Source organism: Vitis vinifera, chromosome 4 (assembly GCF_030704535.1).
Source record: "Vitis vinifera cultivar Pinot Noir 40024 chromosome 4, ASM3070453v1".
In the NCBI taxonomy this organism is placed as follows: Eukaryota; Viridiplantae; Streptophyta; class Magnoliopsida; order Vitales; family Vitaceae; genus Vitis; species Vitis vinifera.
Genome location: NC_081808.1, coordinates 1,308,745 through 1,333,548, shown reverse-complemented (window position 1 = coordinate 1,333,548; position 24,804 = coordinate 1,308,745). Strand labels below are relative to the sequence as shown.

The 24,804-nt window shown below is 33.6% G+C and overlaps 3 protein-coding genes across 3 annotated transcripts; 2 read left to right on the top strand and 1 right to left on the bottom strand.

Annotated features, from left to right (window-relative positions):
• Positions 1 to 12,917: 12,917 nt before the first annotated feature.
• LOC100266241 (omega-amidase, chloroplastic) lies at positions 12,918 to 19,379 on the bottom strand. The gene is made up of 10 exons (XM_002279651.5): positions 18,922 to 19,379; positions 18,710 to 18,826; positions 17,934 to 18,158; positions 17,363 to 17,456; positions 16,772 to 16,846; positions 15,793 to 15,871; positions 15,122 to 15,137; positions 13,893 to 13,973; positions 13,282 to 13,364; positions 12,918 to 13,185 (listed from the first exon to the last, which is right to left on the bottom strand). The coding sequence occupies exons 1-10, from the start codon at positions 19,165 to 19,167 to the stop codon at positions 13,107 to 13,109; spliced, it is 1,095 nt and encodes a 364-aa protein (XP_002279687.1). The 5' UTR covers positions 19,168 to 19,379; the 3' UTR covers positions 12,918 to 13,106.
• Positions 19,380 to 19,989: 610 nt separating this feature from the next.
• Positions 19,990 to 21,597, top strand: LOC104878986 (uncharacterized). The gene is made up of 6 exons (XM_010650073.3): positions 19,990 to 20,410; positions 20,521 to 20,635; positions 20,753 to 20,940; positions 21,030 to 21,106; positions 21,197 to 21,346; positions 21,427 to 21,597. Exons 1-6 carry the CDS (start codon positions 19,990 to 19,992, stop codon positions 21,595 to 21,597), a joined length of 1,122 nt encoding a protein of 373 aa, XP_010648375.1.
• Positions 21,598 to 22,468: 871 nt separating this feature from the next.
• LOC104879043 (uncharacterized) lies at positions 22,469 to 24,363 on the top strand. Its single transcript, XM_010650494.1, has 4 exons — positions 22,469 to 22,877; positions 22,974 to 23,233; positions 23,771 to 23,953; positions 24,025 to 24,363. Exons 1-4 carry the CDS (start codon positions 22,469 to 22,471, stop codon positions 24,361 to 24,363), a joined length of 1,191 nt encoding a protein of 396 aa, XP_010648796.1.
• Positions 24,364 to 24,804: the final 441 nt, after the last annotated feature.

Here is a 24,804-nt window from a genome sequence, read left to right as displayed (position 1 = left end):
CCATTAATTATTATGGAAGATTATCATTTTTTTTAATCATACCAACCCACTTAATCAATTTGATTTCAAGTTTATCCATCTCATCTTAAATGTGGAGGTTTTAATTAAGCCCTCATCAATGCCATATTAAAAGTCACCAAATACATAATAATAATAATAATAATAATAATAAATCATATCAAACCCAAGGCCTAATGGAAGCCATGTGTCAATGTATATAAGGTCATTTTTATTATGTAACTTGATAATCAATTATTAAAATCAGTCAAATCGATTTTTTATCTTATCTTTCTTATTCTAAGTTATGTGTTTTGAGCATATTTTGCTAATTCACATATAAATAAGTTATTCAACAAAATTGATAATGAATATCAAGTTTCACATATAGCTTTCTTTAGATTTTCAGCTAAGCTTGATAAAAGAAAAAAAAATCTTATAGAATAAGACTATAATATTAGGATTAACTATCAATTTGACCAAAAATTTTGAATTGTTGGACAATAACCCGACCCTGAGTATCAAGTCAATTTCGATTAAAGCCTCCAATAAAATTGACAAATAAAGAAAGCTCGGGAAGAGTTGTGAAAGAATGATAATAGAATATATCAATTCTATAAACCAAACCTAATTGTTAATTCAAGGTTTGATTCTCAAAGCATTTAGAAAACTTAATGCTCACATTAAGATAAGTTGAAAAGGATGCCTTGGAGTGAAGCCAATACCCAACAAACCCTACCTTTGCATATGGGGGGTGCAAGGATGCTAGGGATTTGCCCCCATAATCCTTGCCAATGTCACATGGCTTCCTCCAATTTGTTCTCATCATGCTTATACTTCACTGGACATCACTTATTATACCATTACTCACACATCACCTTCTTTGCTCCCTCTCTAGTGCTGATAAAAATAAGTTGACATTGAAAGCTCATTCATCTTCTCTCCATCATTGCCTTCTCAACCTACTTTGGTCTTGGAGGTAATATTAGGGTTCAAGCAATGTGGGTTCTACCTTATACCAATATGTAGACAAATGATTTATGTACTTTCACATATTTGATATTGATCGATCTTTAGGAGATTGATATTCAAGTAGGGTCTATTCATCCAAATGCATTTAAAGTTTGAAACCGATGTATCTAGCTAAGAATTTTGATTTCTTTAGAGATCTTGAATGATATTTATTTGTTTTCATCCTTTTGTAATGATACAATATAAATTGAATGTATCTAACTAAAAATTTGGTGTTCAAATGATATTTTTTGTCGTTATGTGTAATTAAACTTGTAATGTCTACTTCATACTAGTATAATGTTGTATATTTGATTCCAAGAAAGCATTAAAAGAAATGTGAAGGACAAATTTTATTATTTTAGGTTTATCACAAAAAATATAAAAGAAAATAAAAAATAATTAAAATTTGTTTAAAAATTATATATTTTTAATATTTTTATAGAAAAATAAAATTTTATATTATTAATCTTTGTATAGAAAAAGAAAAACAAGTGAAATCACTTTATAGAAATATCTAAAAATAATTCATTACCATTAAACATTCATTTTTTCTTTATATATTATTTCCCTCAATTTTTGGGGAATTAAACATACCCTAAAAATTGAAATATTTCTCATTAAAATATTTTAATTTAGAAATTGTTTTAGCACATTTAATTTACTAAATATGCATTATAAATAATAATAATAATAAATATTCAAGGAGCATGTCATAAATAAATAAATAATCGTACACTTCCCAAGAAATTACTTTGAATATTCCAAAAAAAAAAAACATTATATTGTTTTTAATCTTTCCCACTTGTAAATACAACTAAATTTCTTTTATTATTTACCCTTTGATTACAATAATGTACGGACACTATTAATTGTGTTGGGTCCCACGTGAATGGAACAACAGCTAATCTATATCGAGACTTGCACGAGGGCCAATAATGAACGGTGATCTTCGTCACGCGCATCCCATTCTTATGGGCCCCGCGTTCCACTGAGGGCGGGACCACAGTCCGCCACGTGAACAGTCACACTCCATGCTTCTGAGTTTTGTGACATGCACCTGTGACACGTGCGTTTAGTGGGTCTCAATGCCCACGTCATACCATCATATAACTCGCGTTTCGGAAACAATTGATCCAATTGTCATGTGACGCGTCCAAAAGTTTATATCCATATTTGTGTTCCATATTCTTGTTTTACATATATTTTACGCACATTTGGAAAATATTTGATATATTATAAAAATTAATATAAAAAAAATCAGTTGTTATTACAAGATTTTTAAAAAATGATTTATAAAAACTTTCCGTAGCCAAATATAAGCTTAAGTCTTTTTCTTCTTTAAATTGAGAGAGGGCACGTGCTTGCCAGGTGCCAAACTATACATAGCTGATGCTCGTTTTCCGGGGAACGAACGCAACTAATTGAAGCGGTGTCGTTTGACTACGTAGCCATATCCAACGACGTCGTTTTCGTTGTCGCTGGTTGTGTTTCCTTGTCTCCGGCGATCCCTGTCCCAGTCCCATGCATCTCCTCAAGCGGCGTGGCACGTGATAAAAGCATGGGTACTCACCTGAATGCCACCTCATCATTGACCAGTGTAACATCATTCATGCTCCACGTCATCGTCCACTGGGATTTTCCACCTCCTCTTAACAAATAATATCTAATACTTTATTAGTTTTTTTTTAACTAAAATCAGAAGAAAAATATCTCACTATTATTATTATTATTATTTAAAAAAAGATCATTTTACTTGACATATTTTTCACTTGATATTTCAAAAGTGTTATAAAAAAAATGAATGGAGAGTTGTAAAATTAAAATTTGAGGAAAAGGAAAAAAAAAGAAAATATTTTAATATTTTTTGTTTTATTTTTCATAGTATGTATTTACTTTGTTTCTCCTATTCAAATATAAAATAATCATTTTTATTTCTATGGAAAAAATGAGAGAAAAAAATAAAAGGGAAAATTAGAATAAAAGAAAAAATTGAAGAAAAATAAGAAATATATTTAAAATAAATAAATTATTATTGTATATTTTTTAACTCATTTTGTTTATTTGAACTCTTTTATAAAAATGATAAATAATTAAAAAGTAAATAAAATTTTAATTAATTTTAATTGTATTTCATTTTTTTTACAGTAAAATTAGAAATATTTTTTTTATAGATTTAATAATAATAATAATAATTTCTTATATTTGAATGTAATTTCAAAAAAAAAATTGCTAAGAAAAAAAGGGAAAATGCTAAGAATTTTATTTTTCTATTTTCCTTGAAAAATAGTATACAAATAAAATTTGGAAAAAAATGTATTCCTCATAAATTCAATTTGTTATGTTATAATTTCTTTTTAAAATCTAAATTTGTAAAAATTAAGTTAAGAATGTATCTTAAATGGACTAACCCATGTCTCCACGATGCTTAAAATTTATGAAATAGTGTGTCAAATTGCTCTTCCTACACACTTAGGATGTAAACATGATCAGACATCAAACAGGCATGGGACTTCTCAATTAGGAAAGCGGATGAAAATTTTGAGGAGTAAAATATTTTTGGGCATCATAAAGAAAATTGTATTGAAGTTATTTAATGAAACTTGATGGTATGTTTATTGAATGAAAAGTAAAAAGACTTTGTTAATGGTTGTGTGGATGGGGGGGGGGGGGAGGAGTGTCGGTTGATATAGGTATAACAAATGCTTTCACTTTCCACTAAAAGCATGGTATGCAATTGATCAATGCTTTAACAAAGAGTGGCTATTAAATTCATCTCTCTCCGAAAGTCATGTATGCCTTCAACCACCACAACAAAGACCCTGCAAATCAGCCCTTGTGCATGCCACCAACCCATGGTGGATCGAGTCTTCATTGGATATGTTTCATTAGCTAGGATGTAAAGTTGGGAGAGAGAGAAGGCATCTAAGGGTGAGGATTTAAAGGAGATGGATAGGGATGACAATAGGCTCATAAGCCTACATGTGGGAGGGAGAGAGGATCGGGACACGGACAGTGACTGTTGAGAAAGAGAGAGAGGGAGAGAGAGAGAAAGGGAGGGAGAGAGATAGAGAGAGAGAGAGAGGGAGAGAGAGAAAGAGAGGCATGTAGTGGTGGAGATCCCAAGAAGAAGAGGGTTGTTGAAGAGATGATGTGAGCAGTGGTCTTCTCTTCTCCACAAAAGCATGCACCACCACCCATATTCCCTTCTCAGTGACAGTGATCTTCGCTGATCAGCATCTGCTTTCTTCTCTTTTCCTCCCTAACCTGACAAACCACCCTCTCTTATGTTTTTGTCTCTACCTTTGCTTGGTGCCACCACGTGCGCTTGCATGCTACTTTGTTGCTTTCATGGCATGCACTCTCTATCCTCCTTTAATTCCCTCCCTTTGGACTAACTTGAAATTAAACACTTCCTCTTCCTCTCCACCAAAAGTAATTTTTTTTTTGTTTTAAATTTCCACAATATCCAATATTTATACCACTTATTGAATTTATGTAAACTTGAACTCTATTTTTGAAAACAGTTTTGAGTTTTCTATTGAAAATTATTATTTTTTCTTTAAAATAGAAAATACCTTTATAATTTAAAAAACATGTTTAATAATTTTTCTATTTAAAAAGATTATTTTAAAAGCAAGTCATTTTTTATGGATAAAATTAAGATATTTTTATATGATGTTTGGAGCAATAGCAAAATAAATGTGAATATTTAAAAAAAAATTGTATTATATGTAACAATATATTCATCAAGAATAATTAAACTTTTTTTTTTTATATTTAAGTTTTAAAATAAAATTTTATTTTTAAATATAATTAAAAATTATTTTTAAAATTATTATCAAACAGCGCCCAAACCTTTCATAATTATTATTATTATTATTATTTGTATTTGGTCATAGTTTTATTTTATATGCATGGAAGTCAAATTAGAGAGAGTATTCAAAAAGATTAAAAAAAAAAAAAGCAATTTGATGTTTGAGTTTATTTTAACGATATTTCTCACTTGAATAAGAAAATTCAAAATGATGATAAAAGTTGACATTGAGTGCCAAAGATGAGTTAATTTTTTTTAATGAAATTCGAAAATACTGATGAAGAGATGTTATTAGAAGAAGAAAAAAAAAAAAAAAAAAAAGAGAAAAAAAAGAGCAAGAGTTTTAATGGTGGGGAAGGCATGGTTGTTTGACACAAGGCAAGAACGTGAGGGAGTGGAGGTCATCTTCTTCTTCAATACTCCTGTCTCTAGATGGGGCAAGGTAGCTGTTGGGCAGAGGAGCATATGCATCTCGCATTTATCGGACCCACTGTTTCGTTCTTATCTCCACCATTCCTGAGTTTTCTACTTTGGGAAAATGAAGTAAAAAGAACGGGGGAGCCAAGAAGAAGGTAAAATAAAATAAAAGGGAAAACTGATAAAAAGGGACAAAAAGACCCTCAATATTGTAAAACTAACCCCCCACTTTTAATAGCCTCCAAAATGACCCGATCTGGACAAAAATACCCCTCAGCTACATCAACTCTTTTTTCCCTCCCATTCTAATTTTATTTCCCTCCATTCACCTATTTTTTATTATTTCTTCCACTTTCTCCTTTTTTTCATTTTCTCCTGTTATTCCGTTTCTCTCTTTTCAGTGCATTTCTTCAAGTCTCACACAGTTTCTCTTCGGATTTCTTCAACTTAAAGCGCTTTAAGTTGTGGTTGGATAAACAGTGTACGTTTATTTTTATTTTTCCATATTTTTTTCTTTCATGTTTTATTTATTGAATATTTTCAAATATTTAATGAGATGTAGTAAATATTTAAATAAGTTTGAAATTGTTATAATTTTTTTAATATCATTTACAGCCATGAAAAAATGGATTAAAAGAAGGAAATCATCAGCTTAAAAAGTGTAGTGTGGAGAAACATTGTCTATATGAAAAAATCAAATGATGGTAAGTAATAAAACTTGTGGAATTTTATGATGGTTTTGGTATTGTTTGCATATTTGTTTTTTATATAGATGTAAATATGTGTGAGTAGGGTTTTGATATAATATATAAAGTTATCTTTTTTAGTTATATATCAAAATCTTACGGATATTAAGTTAAACTTGACGTAAATTAAGATTGTATATAGTTATTTTATAATAACATTATATTATTGTTATTTTATTTAATTATACTCAATTTGAGTTGAATCATTTGCAAATTACCCTTGACATTAAATGAATTATAACATAACCAATCTTTTAGTAAATAAATATATTTTTATTGTTTAAAATAGTTTAGAGTTACAATGTTTGAATTTATTTAATAACTATATACATTATATTTCTTTAGCATTATTGGTATTATTTGAGGTAGTAAAGATGATTAATAATGTTATTTATTAAAAAAATAAATATGTGTAATGAAATAATATGTATTTAATAATGAATGAGTTTTTTAAAATTAATACCTACTTATTGGTGCTAATGCTATGATGTAACTAAAAAATATTCTAATATTGTTTGTTGATGCCACTAATTGAATTATTTTGTTATTTTAGTGGTTGATGAAGTAGGAATAATGCTTTTATATGAAGGAGAATGGGTACGAGATGGAAATGTTTTCTATTTCGAAGGAAGTAAAGGTAAAGGCATTGAGATCCCGAAAACTATATCATATAAAGAGTTATTAGGGGTTGTCCATCAAATTCTGAAGCTAGATCTAACAAATTGTTTTCTTTCAATGAAGTATGTATTCAATGCCAACATACCCACAAGTCTTATACAACTAATTGATGATGGGGATGTGAAATTCTTTATTGATTTAAATTGTACAAATGGTAAGCTGTCTGTTCCATTGTGCATCATAGTTGAAAAGAGAATTGATAATCACAATTAGAAATCAATTTGCAATTTTTATTTTGAATGTCATATGCCTTCTGAGATTGATAAAGAATTGAATGGAGACTCAATGTTGATGCAAAAAAGTAGACACATTCATTGTGATTCAGTTGAAACTCTTACTATTGATGGTGAAAATGGACCAAGATTTCAAAATGAGTCACTTGAAGGGTATAAAGTTCATGATTGGAACATGAATGAGACTGCAATTAATGAGGAGGATTATAGGATGAATACTAACCCTACTAGTGATAAGCAAGTGACCCAAATTGGCTCATACAGAACTAGTTCAACTCAGAGTGCAGAAATCTTGACCATGATTGATACAAATGATGGTTTCATACATGACAATCCCACTATAATCGAAGATGTAGTAAATGAAAGACAAAACATGATGCAACAACCTATAGTTAGTGGAATTAGTGATGACCATCTAGAAGAGCACCAAATACACTCAAATAAGAAAGAATTATAAAGGAAGTTGTATATGATGGCTCTGAAAAGGAAGTTTGAGTTCAAAACAACTAAATCCACTACTAAGTTATTGCTTGTTGAATGTTTTGATAAAGAATGCAAGTGGCGAGTTCGTGCTACCAAGTTGGGGATTTCCAATATGTTTCAAATAATGAAATTCTATTCAACACACACTTGTCGGTTAGGTATGATGTCTCGTGACAATCGACATGCAAGTAGTTGGTTGATTGGTGAGAGTATAAAAGAAACATATCAAGGGGTTGGTTGTGAATTTTGACCAAAAGACATTGTAGCAGACATTCGAAAGCAGTATGGTGTTCAAATCAGTTATGATAAGGCGTGGAGAGCCAAATAACTTGCTCTAGGTTCTATTAGGGGATCACCTGAGGAGTCTTATAACACTTTATCATCCTATTGCTATGTTTTAGAGCAAAAAAATCTTGGTATCATTACTGATATAGTTACTGATTGTGATAATCAATTCAAATACTTTTTTATGTCGATTGGTGCATCTCTTGTTGGGTTTCACACATCAATAAGGCATGTGATTGCAGTTGATGGGACATTTTTGAAAGCAAAGTACTTAGGGACTTTATTTATTGCAGCGTGTAAAGATGGCAACAATCAGATATACCATTTAGCCTTTGGGATTGGTGATTCAGAAAATGATGCCTCATGGGAGTGGTTTTTACAAAAACTGCATGATGCACTTGGACACATTGATGATTTGTTTGTGATATCAGATCGACATGGTAGCATTGAAAAAGCAGTACATAAAGTATTTCCCCATGCGAGGCATGGTGTCTGCACTTATCACGTTGGACAAAATTTGAAGACAAAGTTCAAGAATCCTGCAATTCATAAGTTGTTCCATGATGCTGCCCATGCTTATCATGTTTCAGAGTTTAATTTTATATTTGGGCAACTAGAGATGATTGACCCAAGAGCAGCAAGATATTTGATGGATATAGGTGTTGATCGATAGGCACGTTCATATTTTACCGAAAAAAGATATAATATCATGACGACAGGGATCGTTGAAAGCCTTAATGTTGTGTTGAAAAATGCTAGAGATCTTCCAGTTTTGCAATTGGTTGAAGAATTGAGAAACTTACTTCAAAAATGGTTTGTGACTCGTCAACAACAAGCAATGTCAATGTCAACTGAACTTACCATGTGGGCTGATGGAGAACTTCATTCGAGGTATAATATGTCAGCAACATATCTAGTGGAACCTATCAACTCCAAGGAGTGTAATGTTAACTATGCTGGCATTAGTGCTCAAGTGAATTTAGACACTCGTTCATGCACATGTCGACAATTTGATCTTGATCATATTCCATGTGCACATGCTATTGCTGCTTGTAGATTTTACAACATTTCATGTTACACTTTGTGCTCCAAGTATTTTACTACTAAAGCATTGTTATCTTCATATTCAGAATGTATTTATCCAACTGGAAATGAAATAGATTGGGTAGTACCTAATCATATTCGTGACAAAGTTGTGTTACCACCTAAAACGAGACGTCCAATAGGAAGACCAAGGAAAGTAAGAATTTCTTCTGGTGGAGAGGGCAAGCACACATCTCGTTGTAGTCGATGTGGTCAATATGGGCATAATCGGAAAACATGCAAACGACCAATCCCTTGATATCATGATAGCTTTGGCACTCTATGAACTTACATGGAATGAAAATTGTAATAGTGAGCTTTTTTGTTTTTTTGGTACCCATGTGAACGGAAATGTAAGTTACTTTTTTTTGTATAAGGTGATAGGATAAGCACATAGATGAATATTGTAATAATGATCCCCTTTTTTTGCATACCCATAGAAATGGAGATATTTGTTACTTTTATACATATATGTTATGATGAGTTATGTATAAAGTATGAATGAAAATTACATTTTTATTCTCAAACTATGGACTCAACTATTCTCACGTTTATTGAGAAGGAACTTGATAATAGTTAAGTTTAGGTTTTGTCTGAAGACTATAGACTTAACTACCTTCAAGTTTGTACATAAAACAACTTGACAATGGTTAAGTTCAGGTTTTGTCTAAAGACCGTTGACTTAACTGCCTTCAAGTTGGTACATAAAACAACTTGACAATAGTTAAGTTCATGTTTTGTCTAAAGACTGTGGACTTAACTACCTTCAAGTTTATACATAAAACAACTTTACAATAGTTAAGTTCAGGTTTTGTTTAAAGACCGTGAACTTAACTACCTTCAAGTTTGTACATAAAACAACTTGACAATAGTTAAGTTCAGGTTTTGTCTGAAGACTGTGAACTTAACTACTTTCAAGTTTGTTCATAAAACAACTTGACAATAGTTAAGTTCAAGTTTTGTCTGAAGACTGTGGACTTAACTACCTTCAAATTTGTTCATAAAATAACTTGATAATAGTTAAGTTCAAGTTAAAATGGCAACTGTAGACACAACTTCCTATGAGTTTATAGAAGATCAACTTGATATCTGTTAAGTCCAGATTAAATATGTTATTCTAGAATAGATTTCGACTTAATATCTGTCAAATTTGTTCACAGTTAACTTGATAGTAGTTAAGTTCAGGTGTTCTATTAAGACTGTGGACTTAACTACCTTCAAGTTTGTACACATAACAACTTGACAACATTCAAGTTTAGTTTAAAAGGCCAATTGTATACATAACTATCGAACAACATTCATCAAAATATCCAAATAGATATATCAACCTGTCCAACTACATTTATTAAAATGTCTAACTACATATATGAAGCTATCCAATTACATATAACAAACCATCCAACTACATTATCAAAATGTGAAATATCAACATGAATTCATTACATAGGCAAGTATTTCATATAAAATAACTCTGTTGCAATCTTTTCCCGAAACCAGTCCATTCGAGCACTTGTTAATGACTTCAATGGATGGTTGTGCATTAAGTATTCAACATATTTGATAACAAACATGCCACAATCACCACTACATGGTACACAGATAATCAATGTTAGGGATATTATTAAGGATTAAGTGTATAAGTTATGAAAGTAAATTTAAGATCACTTACTCATTTTCCTGTTGAGGAATATCTTACAGTCGTTCAATTTCCCATTCCTGGTAGTTAACTTTTGTGTCACCATGAAACCCATAATATGCTATTGCATTCAATATATGCGGCAACAATTTGGCTAATGGTTTAATGGCAACTTGCAATCTTGCATTATTATTGATGCCCATCAATAAGTCATATACATATATAATCCTTCGATGAAGGTGGACAACTCCTAATACCCATTTTGAAATTGCAACCTGTTGACAATGAACTTGATAGCAGTTAAGTTCAATTTTTTCTTAACATATATATTTAAATCAAAATTCTAAATATTTGGATAAAATAATTTTATAAAAATTATATTCAAATACGTTATAAATTCATAACAAATAACTTCATTACACAAAATTTCAAAACCTTTTGATGGTAAACTTGATAGTAGTTAAGTTTAGTTTTTTCTAATCATTCAAATATTGCTTTAAACCTTGGACTATAACCTCACTGAGAAAATTTTCAACAATTACATTATCAATTCATGAAAAATAAATTCATAAAAAAAAAGGATAATCGATTAAAAATGATAAAATTAAAAATCAAAATTTCAAGTAGAAAATTAATGCTTACTGAATCAGTTGATTTCTTCTCATTTTTTGATGACGATGACGAGGTTTCAAAACCTGGCTTTCTTTCACTTATCTTTTTTCCCAAAATTTTATACCTCTTTTGTTTCGTATTTTTCATCACCGAATTTTTTTCTTCCTCCATTTTCATGAACTGAATCAACACACAATATCAGAAAGATGAAAAATAGGGTTTGATTGAAAAAAAAAAAAATGAACCAAAATAAGACACTTAGGGTTTTTTCTCATTTCATGGATGAAGATTCATATGTACAGTTCAAAAAACTAAAATCAAAGAATGAAATAGTGAAACTTACTTTCTGTTTTTACTTTGTGTTGTGTTGCCTTTTTGTTTTCTTGCAATAAACGGAAAAATCCTTCGTGATTTGTTTCTCGCAAGTTAACAGATGGAACAAATGGGTTTGCAGGGTAAGGAAGAGACACAACATAAGGGAAAATTGGAGTTGGAGGGAAAATGGGCTGAAAAGATAGTTGAGGGGGTATTTTTGTCCAAATTGGGTCATTTTTGAGACTTAAATAAGTGAGGGGTTAGTTCTGCAATATTGAGGGATATTTGTCCCTTTTAATCGGTTATCCCAAAATAAAATTACTTTTTATAACAATTTTAAAAAACGATTCTTAACAACTGTAATGTTTTGTAAAATAAAAATCAATTTAAAATCTTATCATATTTCTTTATGCTTTTAAATATTTTTTTTACATGTAATATTTTATTTTTAATTATTCTTTATATTTATATAATTATTTTTTAACTTAATTCTAAAAAAATAAATAAAAATTCCCTATTTTATGTTTTTAATAACAAAAAAACCATTTTATACTTTTTAATTATTAAACATGTTTTCTTTTTTTCTTTTTTTAATTTTTTTTTGCCTTAGATAACATAAAATAGTTTTAGAAAACACTTTCCCACATAAAATCTTAATTTAATTATGTTTTTAATAATAATTTTTAAAAATTAAAGAAAAAAAATCCATTTAGCATTTTAAATATTAAAAAGTATGTTTTATTTATTTATTTTTTATGATGGTATTACATTTATCTTCGATATAGAAACATTTAAAGTACTTTTCATATTTTCAATTAGTATCTATAAAAAAATCATTGAAAGTATTTAAAATTTATTTTCAAAACCAATATTTAAAAAATCGTTTTAGATTAAAAATTTGCCAAATATGTTTGTTAAGTTAAAACATTATTTTCAAAAACAATTATTTGATGAAAACAAAAACATATTTTAGGAAATATTTCCTTAAACAATTTTCAAAAGGTGTTAAATTGTTCTCAGTACTACAAAAAATGAATCAAACCCCATTTTCCCTTTTTCTTTTTTATTTTATTTTTCTCTAATTTCTATTATTAATTTTTTCTTGTATAAAGAGGCATTTATCCCAACAAACGACAAAGAAAACAGATCAAACCTAATTATACGGTGAATTTCACCTATTAAAATTAGGGATTTATTAACATTTTCCATCTGGGCATCTTGATATATTCAAACCAGATATTAATCATAATTGGACCTTGAAAACCATATGTCTCCAACAACTCAAACATGATCAACATCAATATAATATAGACCCAAGTAGATCTACTCCACATTTCACAATTTTCTTGTCCATCTCCATATGGCTGGTAGTATGAACTGCGACTTAGGGCAGTAATGTTTCTAGTTACAGAGTCTCTAGCTACTGATGGGATTAAATACCAACCCTACTGTTTGGCTCTGTTTGTCTTGATAGAAAGTGAATCAAGGAAAATGATTCTGTTGATGATGCTGGGTAAGGGATATGACACAAAAAAACGCTTCAATAATGCAATGGTGGTGATACATGCATATCGGCAGTTTCCTAGAAAAATTCCAACCAGAAAAAGAGTAAAACCATTGCCTTAATTTTAGAGAAATGGGGGCTGAAGATACAAGGTCTAGGGAATTATTTAGTACTTCATGTCACCAACCCTAGACATAAGATATATGCAAGGTTTGGACAGGCATAAATATCCTTTCTCCAAGAATGTCTTTCATGCACCATAAGAGTATTCTAGTGTTCCTTACATGGTTTATTGAGAATCCAACCTCTGAACATCTACCAATTGGTAAAGATCACCCCGCCGTTGATTCAGTAATGGGAGGTTCGTCCTGAGTACAAGAGATAAAAGTAAAATCAACATTAATCAGTAGAGCTAAAAGACACTAAGAAACAGAAACTATGTTTGGGGTTGGTGGGCATATCACCTCCTGAGCTCAATTAGAGAATAATCAATCTCTGATATGATTATTGCTTCCTCATGTTCTGTGGTAGCCAAAACTTCTCCAAACTGCCAAATTCATGGTTGTAGTAAGAACATTGTTTGGAGAAACTTATACTTTAAAAGCTTTAGGCTATGTTTGGTTCCCGAAAAATTTGAAGGAAAATAAGGGAAAGAAAATAGAGAGGAAAAGTAGAAGGAAAAAAAAATTGAAGTAAAATAAAAAAAAAAATTTAAGTTGATAAGTTATTTCTATGTGCAATTTCAAACTCATTTCACTTATTTTAACTTTTCCATGCAAAGATTAAATAATATGAAAACGCATAAGTTTTAAACAAATTTAATTATATTTGATTTTCTTTTGCATTTTTCATGGCACAATCACACATAAGAACATCATTTTCCTTAACATTTCTTTTCTTTCCTTGCTACTTTCCAGGACCAAACATAAACTTAATGACTACCAAAATGACTGCCTAGCTTTCCAATTTGAAAAGGGCCTGAAAAACTTCAGATACACAATCCACAAATCAACAATGATACATCTAAAGTTTACCAACAGCATATAAGAAAAGCTAAACATAAGCATCCACTTACTGGTCCAACAAGAGTCGAGTGGCCCCAAGCCACATAACCAGCACCAGCATCTCGAGCAGGTGAACAAGTCGCTACATATAGCTGTCATTTGGAATTTGGCACAAAATAAGCACCAAAGAGAAACTTCTCAGGGGTATTAGATGCAGAATACCAATTAACAAAAATAGACAGCATCAAGTTCTAAGGGAACATTTGGGTGTATTACTGTCTGTCTTGTCAAAATATTGGTGGTGCTTCAGTTACTAACTTACTAGTGAAGTAGAATTAAAAGATGCCTTGAGAAAAATAACTTGGAACACATCAAGAAATGCACATCTGGTACAATTTTAATCCCTTGGAATCTCTTTTTATTTATTTATTAAGGGGTAGTTAAAGTCCTTAAGAATTGACAGTCAGGATACCACATAGCTAAACCACTTCACCATTTTCTTACAATTGGGAACTTCTAAGCAAAAAATAAATTGGCAGGCTGAAATCAAGACGAGAACAAAATTTAGTCTTTCACTGGTTCTAGATGGAGGCCCAGAAACTCAGCTATGAAGGATAGATAAAGGACTTAATTAGAACTAATTTCCATTTAAAAATTGACTACAAAAAGCGAAGAGCTCTTGATGATCCAGAAATTCATTCTAAGATCTAACTATTTAACGACACAACTGAGAGTTTAATTTCTTCTTTTATTGATACCACTGTTCTTCTTTGTCAGCCTTCCACTTCACCTTATGCTAAGATCTAGTTTTGGATAAAGTCAAAAAATCATGAAGTTGGAATATGTTGGTTATATAAAGGAATAAATTTTAGGGAAGGAGATTTGATGGAACATGTTACATGAAAGGACTTTCCCCATTCAAATTACAAGAATCTTGTACCACAATGATAAAACTTTTTATTGTTTATATTATAAACCAAGTCATTCCATTCATCACAAACTTCTACAACAAACATAAGATAGAAACAGAGCACTTCTGGCTGTTGAATATTAAAGGAAATGATTGGAACAGTATAGGAGAGAAACATGATGAACAGACATTGGTACAAGTCCATGTGGAACTAGTAACTGTCTATGATTTTACAATATTTTGCAGATTAGCATTAAATCTTTCAGGAGACTTCCATTTGCATCAGTGAAATGATTTAAACATGACTAGAAACACAAACTTCCAAAACTAGTTAAAAGAAGACCTTGGTATTTATAATAAACAATAAGACAGTAGGATGTTTTAAGGTACCTGATTATCTGCAGCCCTGCATTTGGAAAAAAAAAAGGCATGTATCAGCAAGAATGAACACAACCATCAACTAAGCTGCTAATTGCATAGGCCACATGCTTTCACACTGATAAAGCTTTCATCTCTGAAGCACTAAGTGTAGGAGGAGGAAGAGAGGAGGTCATAGAATGGAGGAAAAGGGGAAAAAGAAATAAGCCTGGCCAAAGGGGAAACTTGAAGGAAAACAAGAAATAAAGGGCTCCGAAATGAACATTCATTCATGGGTCTGCCACTAATTAGACAGAGAAAAATGTAGATAAAATTTTTACATCTAACCACTGAATATGGAGCACTCATTTGGTCCATTCCGTGTTCATGTGTAGTTATTAGTGCAAGCATGCTTGAATAACAAATTAACACTAATCACATGTTTGAATTCATTTAAAAAGAGGTAGGCACAAGGCAACGGCATTTTCTCATCCTTCAAAGAAGACAAATTAAGGTAATCATTTATTTATTCAGAATATAGACAGACAACTACCAAAAGAATAATACACAGGAGAAGCATCTATTAGGTCTGCCTGACACAAGTTCCAGTTCAGTTGTTGCCTCTCAGGTGATTTGTTAGTATGACAAGGATATTGGTATGTCAAAAACTATTTAATATATCATAAACTAAAATATTTTATTACCTTGCCCTTTGCAATAACTCCCAATGCAATGGTCCAGTTGTCATGTTAAATGCCCCAGGATAGCAAATCAGGTGAGCGCCTGATGTTGAAAACTGGCACCATTACTCTCAGTAAAACTTATAACGTGAAAATCATGATTAATAGAGTGATGTCAAGTTGACAAGTAAATAAATGGCGAGGGACCAATTCATAAAGCTACTAGAAGCTAGAACCACAATCATGGGAGGAAAAGATTCTCAAACATAAAAAGTAACAACATACACTGCAGAAAGGAAACTAGGAAAACTTTAAAACAGTCATCATCCATAATTCGTTTTACATGAAATTTAAATGAAGGGACAGAAAAGGATAACAATTACTACATTAAGGATAGGATCCAAAATTTTACACTGAGAAAAGTACTAATCAGGTCAAAAGAAACATATAAACTTTGATCTAAGCGAACAAAAATTAACACTAAGAAGGATGAGAAAACCAGAACCACTGCCCCTTGAGAAGTTAAATTTAGAAAATTCATACAACATGTTACAACCATATAGCAATAAGATCATCTTTGGACACCTCTTTCAAAAAGTATCACCAATAAAATGGAAAGGAAGATGGATGGAGGGCTCAACAAATTGAAAAGCAGCCACCTTTGGAAATGAGGAGTTAAAGATTCCTACTTTGTAACCAAACATCAGCAGTTTCCCTTTGTCATGTGCAGTACTGCACGAATCTTCTAAATAAATATTTGCTTTTGAGTTAACGAAAAGGTGTTATAAGTAACATTGACTTTGATATTAAAGCACAGTAATTTCTGCATACATCATGATAGAGAGAGAGAATGTTTCTGACAACAAGTAAAAACAATCTTCACATTTTAACATATATACCTATATCAAGCTGCACAGCCATTGGCAATTAACAATGGGCAGACAAAAGCCAAATGTTAACACAAATTAACAAGTTCACAAGTCAATGTAAGGGAAAAATAAACCTCTTGCTGCATACAACATGGCCAGTTCTGAAAACCGAATGTCATAACAGATACCTATTCCAATACGCCCGACTTCTGCAGGAACAAGTTGATGGTTATTTCATATTGTGAGAAAAGTAAATACCACAATCCACCATGTTGTTACAGCAGAAATTGTCAAGCAGAAGAATCTGCAAGGAGTTATTTGATCATCCAGTTATGCATCAGATGATATGATCTAGATTGATGCTGTATATTAGGTTGTTGAAGTAGTACCGGTTTTAAAAGGGAAAAGTAACGTAAAACATCCAGAGGTTAATAAAAACATAACAAGAAACCATTTCCCTACAAAATGTACTTGATTATTGAGTACATTTCAACATGCATAAGGACAACAGAGAAACCCCAGGTCATCACAATAACAGCAATTAAAAGATGGAAGCATCATATAAAGACTTGCAGAAGTTGAGATGAATCACAGGGGACATCAACACCTAAATATGGCACATATGAATTGGTAGGTAAACCCAAAGATTGATAAATGCAGAAAGCAAAATATAGGCTTAGGTGAACCTCAAGGGAAAAGTTAGATTACAAGCAAGCACATCAGACCTGTGTCTACAATTGTGGGACTTCCTCCTGCTGTAAGAGTTTTTGATTCCATAAAGGTTATCTTCCCAGGAATGTTGATATCAAAAAGGTGTATCTGTAGTCAACCACACAGAACATATCAGAAACTATGGTCACTAAACTAGCATCAAAGAGATTATCCTCAAAAGGTTAGTGTTTGATGTTCAAAACATTCAAGCTGTGCCTTCAAGTTAGACTTCTACACCTCACACTCAAGGTAGAACAATGTTGGGAGACTCGCTTATTGATAAGCCCAACTTCAGGTTGGTTAATATGGATAGTCATTATCTGATGATTTAAACTCAAATTTCCAAACCCTGACCATTAGTTATACAAATAAAAATGAAATAACATGATAAAATCAGATGTCTTAGTGGCATCTAATCACCCAAGCTGGGTGGTCAAGGCAACTAATTGGATGCTTGAGACCACCTAATGAGACATAATAAAAATAAAGTGCGTCTAAGCATACTACCAGCCAGATTCATATTTGTCCATATAAGAGTGGCATATTTTATACAGTAACACATTGCATGGCAGGTAGGAAAACTACCTTCCTGTGTTTTGCTTTCAACTTTCCATCACTACCAAAGACGCAACAAGTATTGTACAATTGATCCCCACAGCGTTCCGGTATAGAGCCACCAACAATAGTAATTTTCAGGGCATGAGAAACTTCAGACAGCATGGCTGTTGAAGGAGATGCATCACTACCTGCATCAATGTCCTCAGCATAAACTGGGAAGCTATCATTTGAATAAGGACTATTCCATATTTCCTGAAATATGTAAAAGGAAATATTACAAATTCAAGCCATAGATATCATCATATTACAACCTAGGTCAACACAAAGAGTGGGAGGTAGCTTTTATCACAAATTCACAATAACCACCTATTCCTTGAGAGTAAATCTCCACTTTCCAGACAATATGGGTGCCACTCCCACTTGGCTAGGTTTTTTTCTTAGGATCAGAATAACGTTAAATATTTGATTTTCTTATCTCTTTTGGTTTTCCAAGCAACCAAACAGCATGTTAGGAAACTAGCCATGTTTTCCACAAACATTTCGAAGGCTTTCTCTTGCTTAATCACATTTCGCTCAGAAAGCAAGAAAATGTGCTCCCAAAATGCCAAGCAAACAGAGGAAAAAATAATTGAAATAGAGGAGGTTGAGAGTATAATCTCCAATCTTCGATAAAGTCCATGGAATCAAAATCATTATCAATTCTTTATTCTACTACAAAAAATTCACTAGATTGCTCGCATGTATTAGTGTGTGAATCATGAATCCCCTATACATAATGACACAAGGCATTGTTAAAAACTCACGGGCAGGAGAACAAGCTGAGCACCCTTTTCAACAGCCTCCTCAATCGCCTTTCGAGCATGAGCAATGTTCCTCTCCTTGTCCGCAGTCACAGACAATTGGCACAGACCAATCTTGAACTGAAACCCACAAATAAATCACAAATTATCCAAAACTTGAAGACCTAGAAAAGAAGACACAACACAAAATTGCAGTGGGCGAGAGGTGATCTTACTTTGCTGAGAGGAGGTGTGGGTGGTGGAATCGCAGGCGGAACCCTAGCTTGCTCGGGCTTGAAGGAAGAAGACATTGACGCAGAAATTTTGGCGGTACGGAGTTGAGTGTGGAAGGGATTGGGGGTGGAGGTGGGGAGAAGTGAGCGGCAGAGGACGGCGGTGGCAGGACGGAGGAGGTTGAGATGCGGTGGTGATGCGTAGGAGAGGGTTGAAGAGAGAAGTGCTGATAGTGCTGCTGATTTCATCTCACTCTCTCTGCATATTTGGTAGGCCCTCTCGATGGAGGATTTTCGATGGAGGGATTATTGTCGTTCTTGAGAAAACGACGACGTTTCAACCCATCAAACGTCGTCGTTTTTTGCCCCGTTTTTGGTTTGATCTGTTACTCCTTTCTATGAGAGGGATCTGAACGACGTCGTCCACATTTGGGGCCTCCATTTTATTGTACTTACATTCTATTCAAACGGCGTCGTTTTCCTGCCTCAGGTCAAATATCTGCCGCGAAGGATGTCGTTTTGCTGCTATCGTTCTGAAAACCGTCATTTTATGTCTGTCTTTGCGTGTAACTCGAAACGACGTCGTTTATGTTGGCGTCATTGCATGTTCTTAACAAGAGCATACGACGTCGTTTTACTGCCTATAAGTTTTTCAGTTTTTAACCATGAAAGTTGAAACTTAATTTAAACGACAGCGTGTATTTTCTCCATTTCATACGAGACTATAACATCATAAGCGACGTCGTGCTGGTACCAAAACTTGAAATGCATTTCCCAAAAATATTTTCCTAAAAAATTTTCGAATTTTTTTTACATTAAAACGATGTCGTTTAAAGGAAGGCCGTTTTGGAAAGGGCCATGCACCGATCCCAATTCACATTTTAAAACCACCAACCGTCAATCTCACAACGGTCGTAAACTACCTTTCCCGCCCTCCCCCTCTTCTTCCTACCCATATCTCCACCACTCTGACTCAAATCCCATATCCAATCCCTCAAGCACCGTGCTTTCACGGTGCTTGAGACCCTATCGCCGCCACCGCACACATACATTTGACAGCCACCATCATCAATGACTGACCCATTAGACGACGTCCCATATCACGATCCATTCTCATTCGATCTCCCTTTAGTACTAGTAGAAGACCTCAATTTCTCTGATCCTCCTAACCCAAACCTTTCTGACATACCTTCATTGGTGAAACCCGATTCGAATCCTTACTTGATTCCTCAATCCAGCGACGAACTTGCGGACAACACCATTGATCCCTTCAAGGACTCGTTTGCTTGGGAACTGTGTGACGATTCTAATGGGGATAATCCTCAACTGACTCCCATGGAAGTCCATGGCGAAACAAGCAGCCAAGCCGAAACGTCCCAACAGCAAATTCCAAGTTTTGAAAACTCAATTCCTCTCCCGGTCTGGCCTTTGCCACCGGTCCCTTATGGTTGCAGTTGTTGCCAAATTCTAAGAGAAATAATTCATACTAATGGTATGCTCATGTCATATCAAGATATTCCACTTTAATTAAGCCGATTATTTTTTTGTTTCAATGAAAAAAAAGGATCACTGTTCTATCAATTTTTGTGGGTATTATGTTAGGTACGTATACTACAAAGCTTGAGGTTCATGGAAGACCCGGACTGATCAGTCATGCTGTTCTCGAAAGTCACTACTGTGCCGTCGATGGAATCCCTCCAGATCATCATATGTTTGAGTAAGTTCTTGCAGTTATTCAATGAAATGCAATTTTTATTTTTTATTTTCTAAATCTAAGGGTTCTAATAATCCCATTACCATTCTGTATGTAAATTTCATAAACTGTTTCAAGCAGTTTCTGCAAGAAAAGCATAGAGGGTGTGAAGCAGTTTCTGCAGCAATACTGCAAGGAACGTCGACAGGCCGGGTTCGCTATGCTGCAGGATCCACTCTCCCTATTTTATGAAGCCATCTGCGTTGGATTGGACTACGAAGAATCTATGAATGCTGATGAGTTTTTCCAACGGTCTCCATCGCACTCTGGTCAGTGTGCTTCAAAAAAACAAAAACAAAAACACTAGTCTTTGTTATATTGTACAGTATAAGCTTTAATATACTTAGTTTTCAAACAGGAGGATGTCAAATAAATCACCCAGAGACCGAAGAGAATCGCTCAGAGAGAACTCAGAAAATCCCCCTTGCAGCACAGGTTGTGGTGACTCTTTTCACTCATTTATATTATTTTTTGTTTTAATTTTACTTATTTAGTTGCTTTGTATTACAATGAAGAATGGTGCAGAGGGAGAGAACAGGAAAGTTAACTATATATGACTTCACACGGTATTTTCATCTTCCCATAGACAAGGCAGCTGAGGGATTGAACATATGCCCTACTGTTGTGAAGAAGATATGCCGCAAACATGGAGTGGATCGATGGCCTTATAGAAAGGTCTCATTCTCTTTCCCCTTTTTCGAATTTATTTTCTTCTGATTTTTCTTGGTGATATTGATTGATGTTTTTGTATATAGGTCAAAAGCATACAAAGGCAGATGGTGAGATTGAAGCCAAGTTTAAGGTCAAAGGATGCAGCAGAAAGGGCACGCGCTCAAGCTGAGATGGAGAGGCTGAAACAGGAGATGACCAATGCTTGTGGAGGAATTGCCATTCCTATACCACGATATTCTGATCATGATAATTGATGTGGTTAGCTTAAAGTGGTGTTCTGATTCTTTGTAAGTGTTTTCAATACTAATAAATCCCCCATTTTTTATGGGAAAATTTGGAGATTGACAATATTCTATCTGTATCTTCAAGAAAATTAATGAAATTTCCACATGACACTGCATGCAGCCTTGGTCAGTTTGGTTTTTCCAATACTAATAAAATTCATCATTCATGGGAAAAAAAATGGAAATGAACAATATTCTATCTATATCTTCAAGAAAATTAATGAAATTTCTTCATGTCACTGCAGTCTTGATCAGTTTGGTTTTCCCAATTCTAATACAATTCATTATTTTTCATGGGAAAAAAAATTCTGAATTCAACAATATTCCACCTGTACCTTCAAGAAAAATTCCCCTTGATACTGCAGTCTTGATCAGTTTGGTTTTTTCAATACTAATAAAATTCATCATTTTTCATGGGTGCAGTCTTGATCAGTTTTGTTTTTTCAGTACTAATAAAATTCATCATTTTTCATGGGAAAAAAAAATTGAAATCAACAATATTCTATCTGTATCTTCAAGAAAATTAATGAAATTTCCCCATAACACTGTAGTCTTGATCAATTTGATTGAGGCCTTTGAAATGGAATCTGAGTCTATTCTCATAGATCCATAGAAAAATTCACAGTTGAAGCCGGAAAGCCGGCCATTTTGCCTTTATCATAGTACTGATATAGACAAGAAGACAATATATCACAATCAACTGGCGTGGGAAATCCTATCACAATGATCTGGACGAAGAGAACTAAAACTAAAAATTGACATCCCTTGAAACATCCGCATACTAGCATGAGTCTAAACTTCCACCAAACCTTTCATCCTAGAATATGAGCTGATGAGTTGAATGGAGAAGTACTGTCGTATGTTCAGGAAGAAGGAAATGGGCAGCGTCCAGACACTGGTTTGTGTCAAGCAGGTGAAGCAAGAGGCCTCCCACGAATGGAATGAGTACATGCCATTGCCTGGGGACATCATTAAAGGGTTTGCAATGGAGGACAAGGATGATGATGAACTGTTTGTACCAATCAATGCAAGGTCAGAATTCAGTTCGCAGCTCGGGAAAATTAGTCAACAAGTTGAGGCCATTTGGGTGAAGATTAGAAGGGGAGATAGCACTCTTAAACTAAGGGCATGTGTAGTGACTGATAAGTGTTCCAAACTGTCAAGAAGGTTTACAATTCGAGCCGCCTCTGATGAGCGTCATGTTGCTGTTCTAGGGGACCTTACCTTGGATCAATGCACTGAACTGCAGGGTAGGTCCACAGGAGATCAAAGATTATGAAAAGATCAACGAAACAGAGTTCATATAAGGAAATTCTGTAATGGTTTTCTTTTATTTGATCCTGCAGAGATGAGCAGGAGAGTGGTGAACATGGACTACAGGGTATTCAACCAGAAGGGAGTGAATTATGATTGGAAGATGAAGGTGGGAACCTTCCTGCCACTCCCGAGATCAACGGTTGTTAGCTCCATTCTTTTCATGCCTCTAGTGGGGGAGAACAGTGTTGAAGCCACTACTGCCAGGTCCATGGCCTGGTTCTCAGCTGCAGTTTCTTCTGGGGCTCCTCTCATCTTTGTCAATATCCAAACAGAACAGATTTTAACATCGGTACTCCTCTTCTTCCTTCTTCCTTGTCCCTTGTGCTAAATGGATCGGGTCGAAACCTAGGTGTTTTACTACATATGTCAATGCAAACCCAATGAAAGTAATAATGACTTTAAAAACATAAACCCAAATACTATCTTATTATTAAATAACACTTTATATTAGTAGTCCTATTTAATAATCATATTTAGTTATGTTTTGCATAAATGATTAATGTTTTATCGATATATTTATGACTTAATTGACTTATTTTAAAACAAATTTAGAATAAGTTAAATATAGGTTATATACTTTAAAATTAAAATAAGATTAATCAACATGAATAAATTCATGTTATGTAAATTGCTTAAAAAATATCTATTTATTAAACGGGTTGCACAGGTTGACATGAATGTGATTCAAACCCAATTATACTCAACCCAAATATGTGAAAAACATGTTGAATTCAAGTAGCATTAACAAATCATATCGAACTTTGTCACCTTAAATGGAAGATTATTATTCCAATGACCACTAATTTTCCCTAGTTTTTTCTCAAAGGAGAAAACTAATTCGACAGGAAGAGAATTAGGCTGGTGTAGGCAGACAAACTCTGGCACCACTCTCCAAATTGTACAAGGCATAAGGCTATGGTATCTACCAGGAGTAGCAGAAGTCCCTGTTGAATTGATACCAGAACTAGGAGAAACCCGATTCGGAATGAACATCAAACGAACTGATGAGGTAACATTAACTCAAAAACATCACATACCCGCATCTGAATTCTGTCTTTTTACACTCGTCCATCCGAACAGGGCTTGATCTGCGTCTTCTCAGTAACTAGAGGCTCAGCTGCAGACCGTGCCGGGCTTGGGCAGCTGTGGGAGGAGGCGAATAAAACTCGGAGTTTAGTAGTGATAGCTAGATTAGAAGGGAGGAGTCTCTTGCCTTCGACTGTCAGCTCTGCAGGCCTCATCAGCTGCTGTGATCATAGCGAAATTAAGGACACGCTCAACTCAATGATGGATCAAATGGAAAACGTACATCTCCAAGTCATGGCCTGGCCTAACCAGACATTTGCACAAGCGCCTCAAGCAACTGGGGCGGCAAAGCTTCGGCCTCCAAGCGAGTACTATTCCATGCCACCGCTGTGACAAACCCGGTACAGCAATGAACAGCTTGGGCTTTTTGGACAGGGAGGATTAAGTAGATAATAATTCATGTACGACAGGGGAGACTACAGCTTGTAAAATACAGTTTTGGGCTCATTTGTTGTTAAGGCATGTGAGACACCCTGTAATTATTGATTCATGAAATCTCCTTGTGCAGGTTTTCACAAGCATGGGATATATGCCTTATGGTGAGAGTTGTTAGACCAAAAGAAAAGGAGGGGAAAACATGGAGAGAGAACGATTTGGGCATATGACTGTTTTTGAGGGGAAACAAAACACTCATAACAAGCTAAAATAAATAAATATGAAAAACAAAAAAGTTGCTTAAAGTCATAAAAATTGTTTTAAACAATGATTTGTTTTCAATAAAAAAATTTCAAAATTTTATTTTTTCTTAAAAGTTTGTGAAACATGAACCTATTT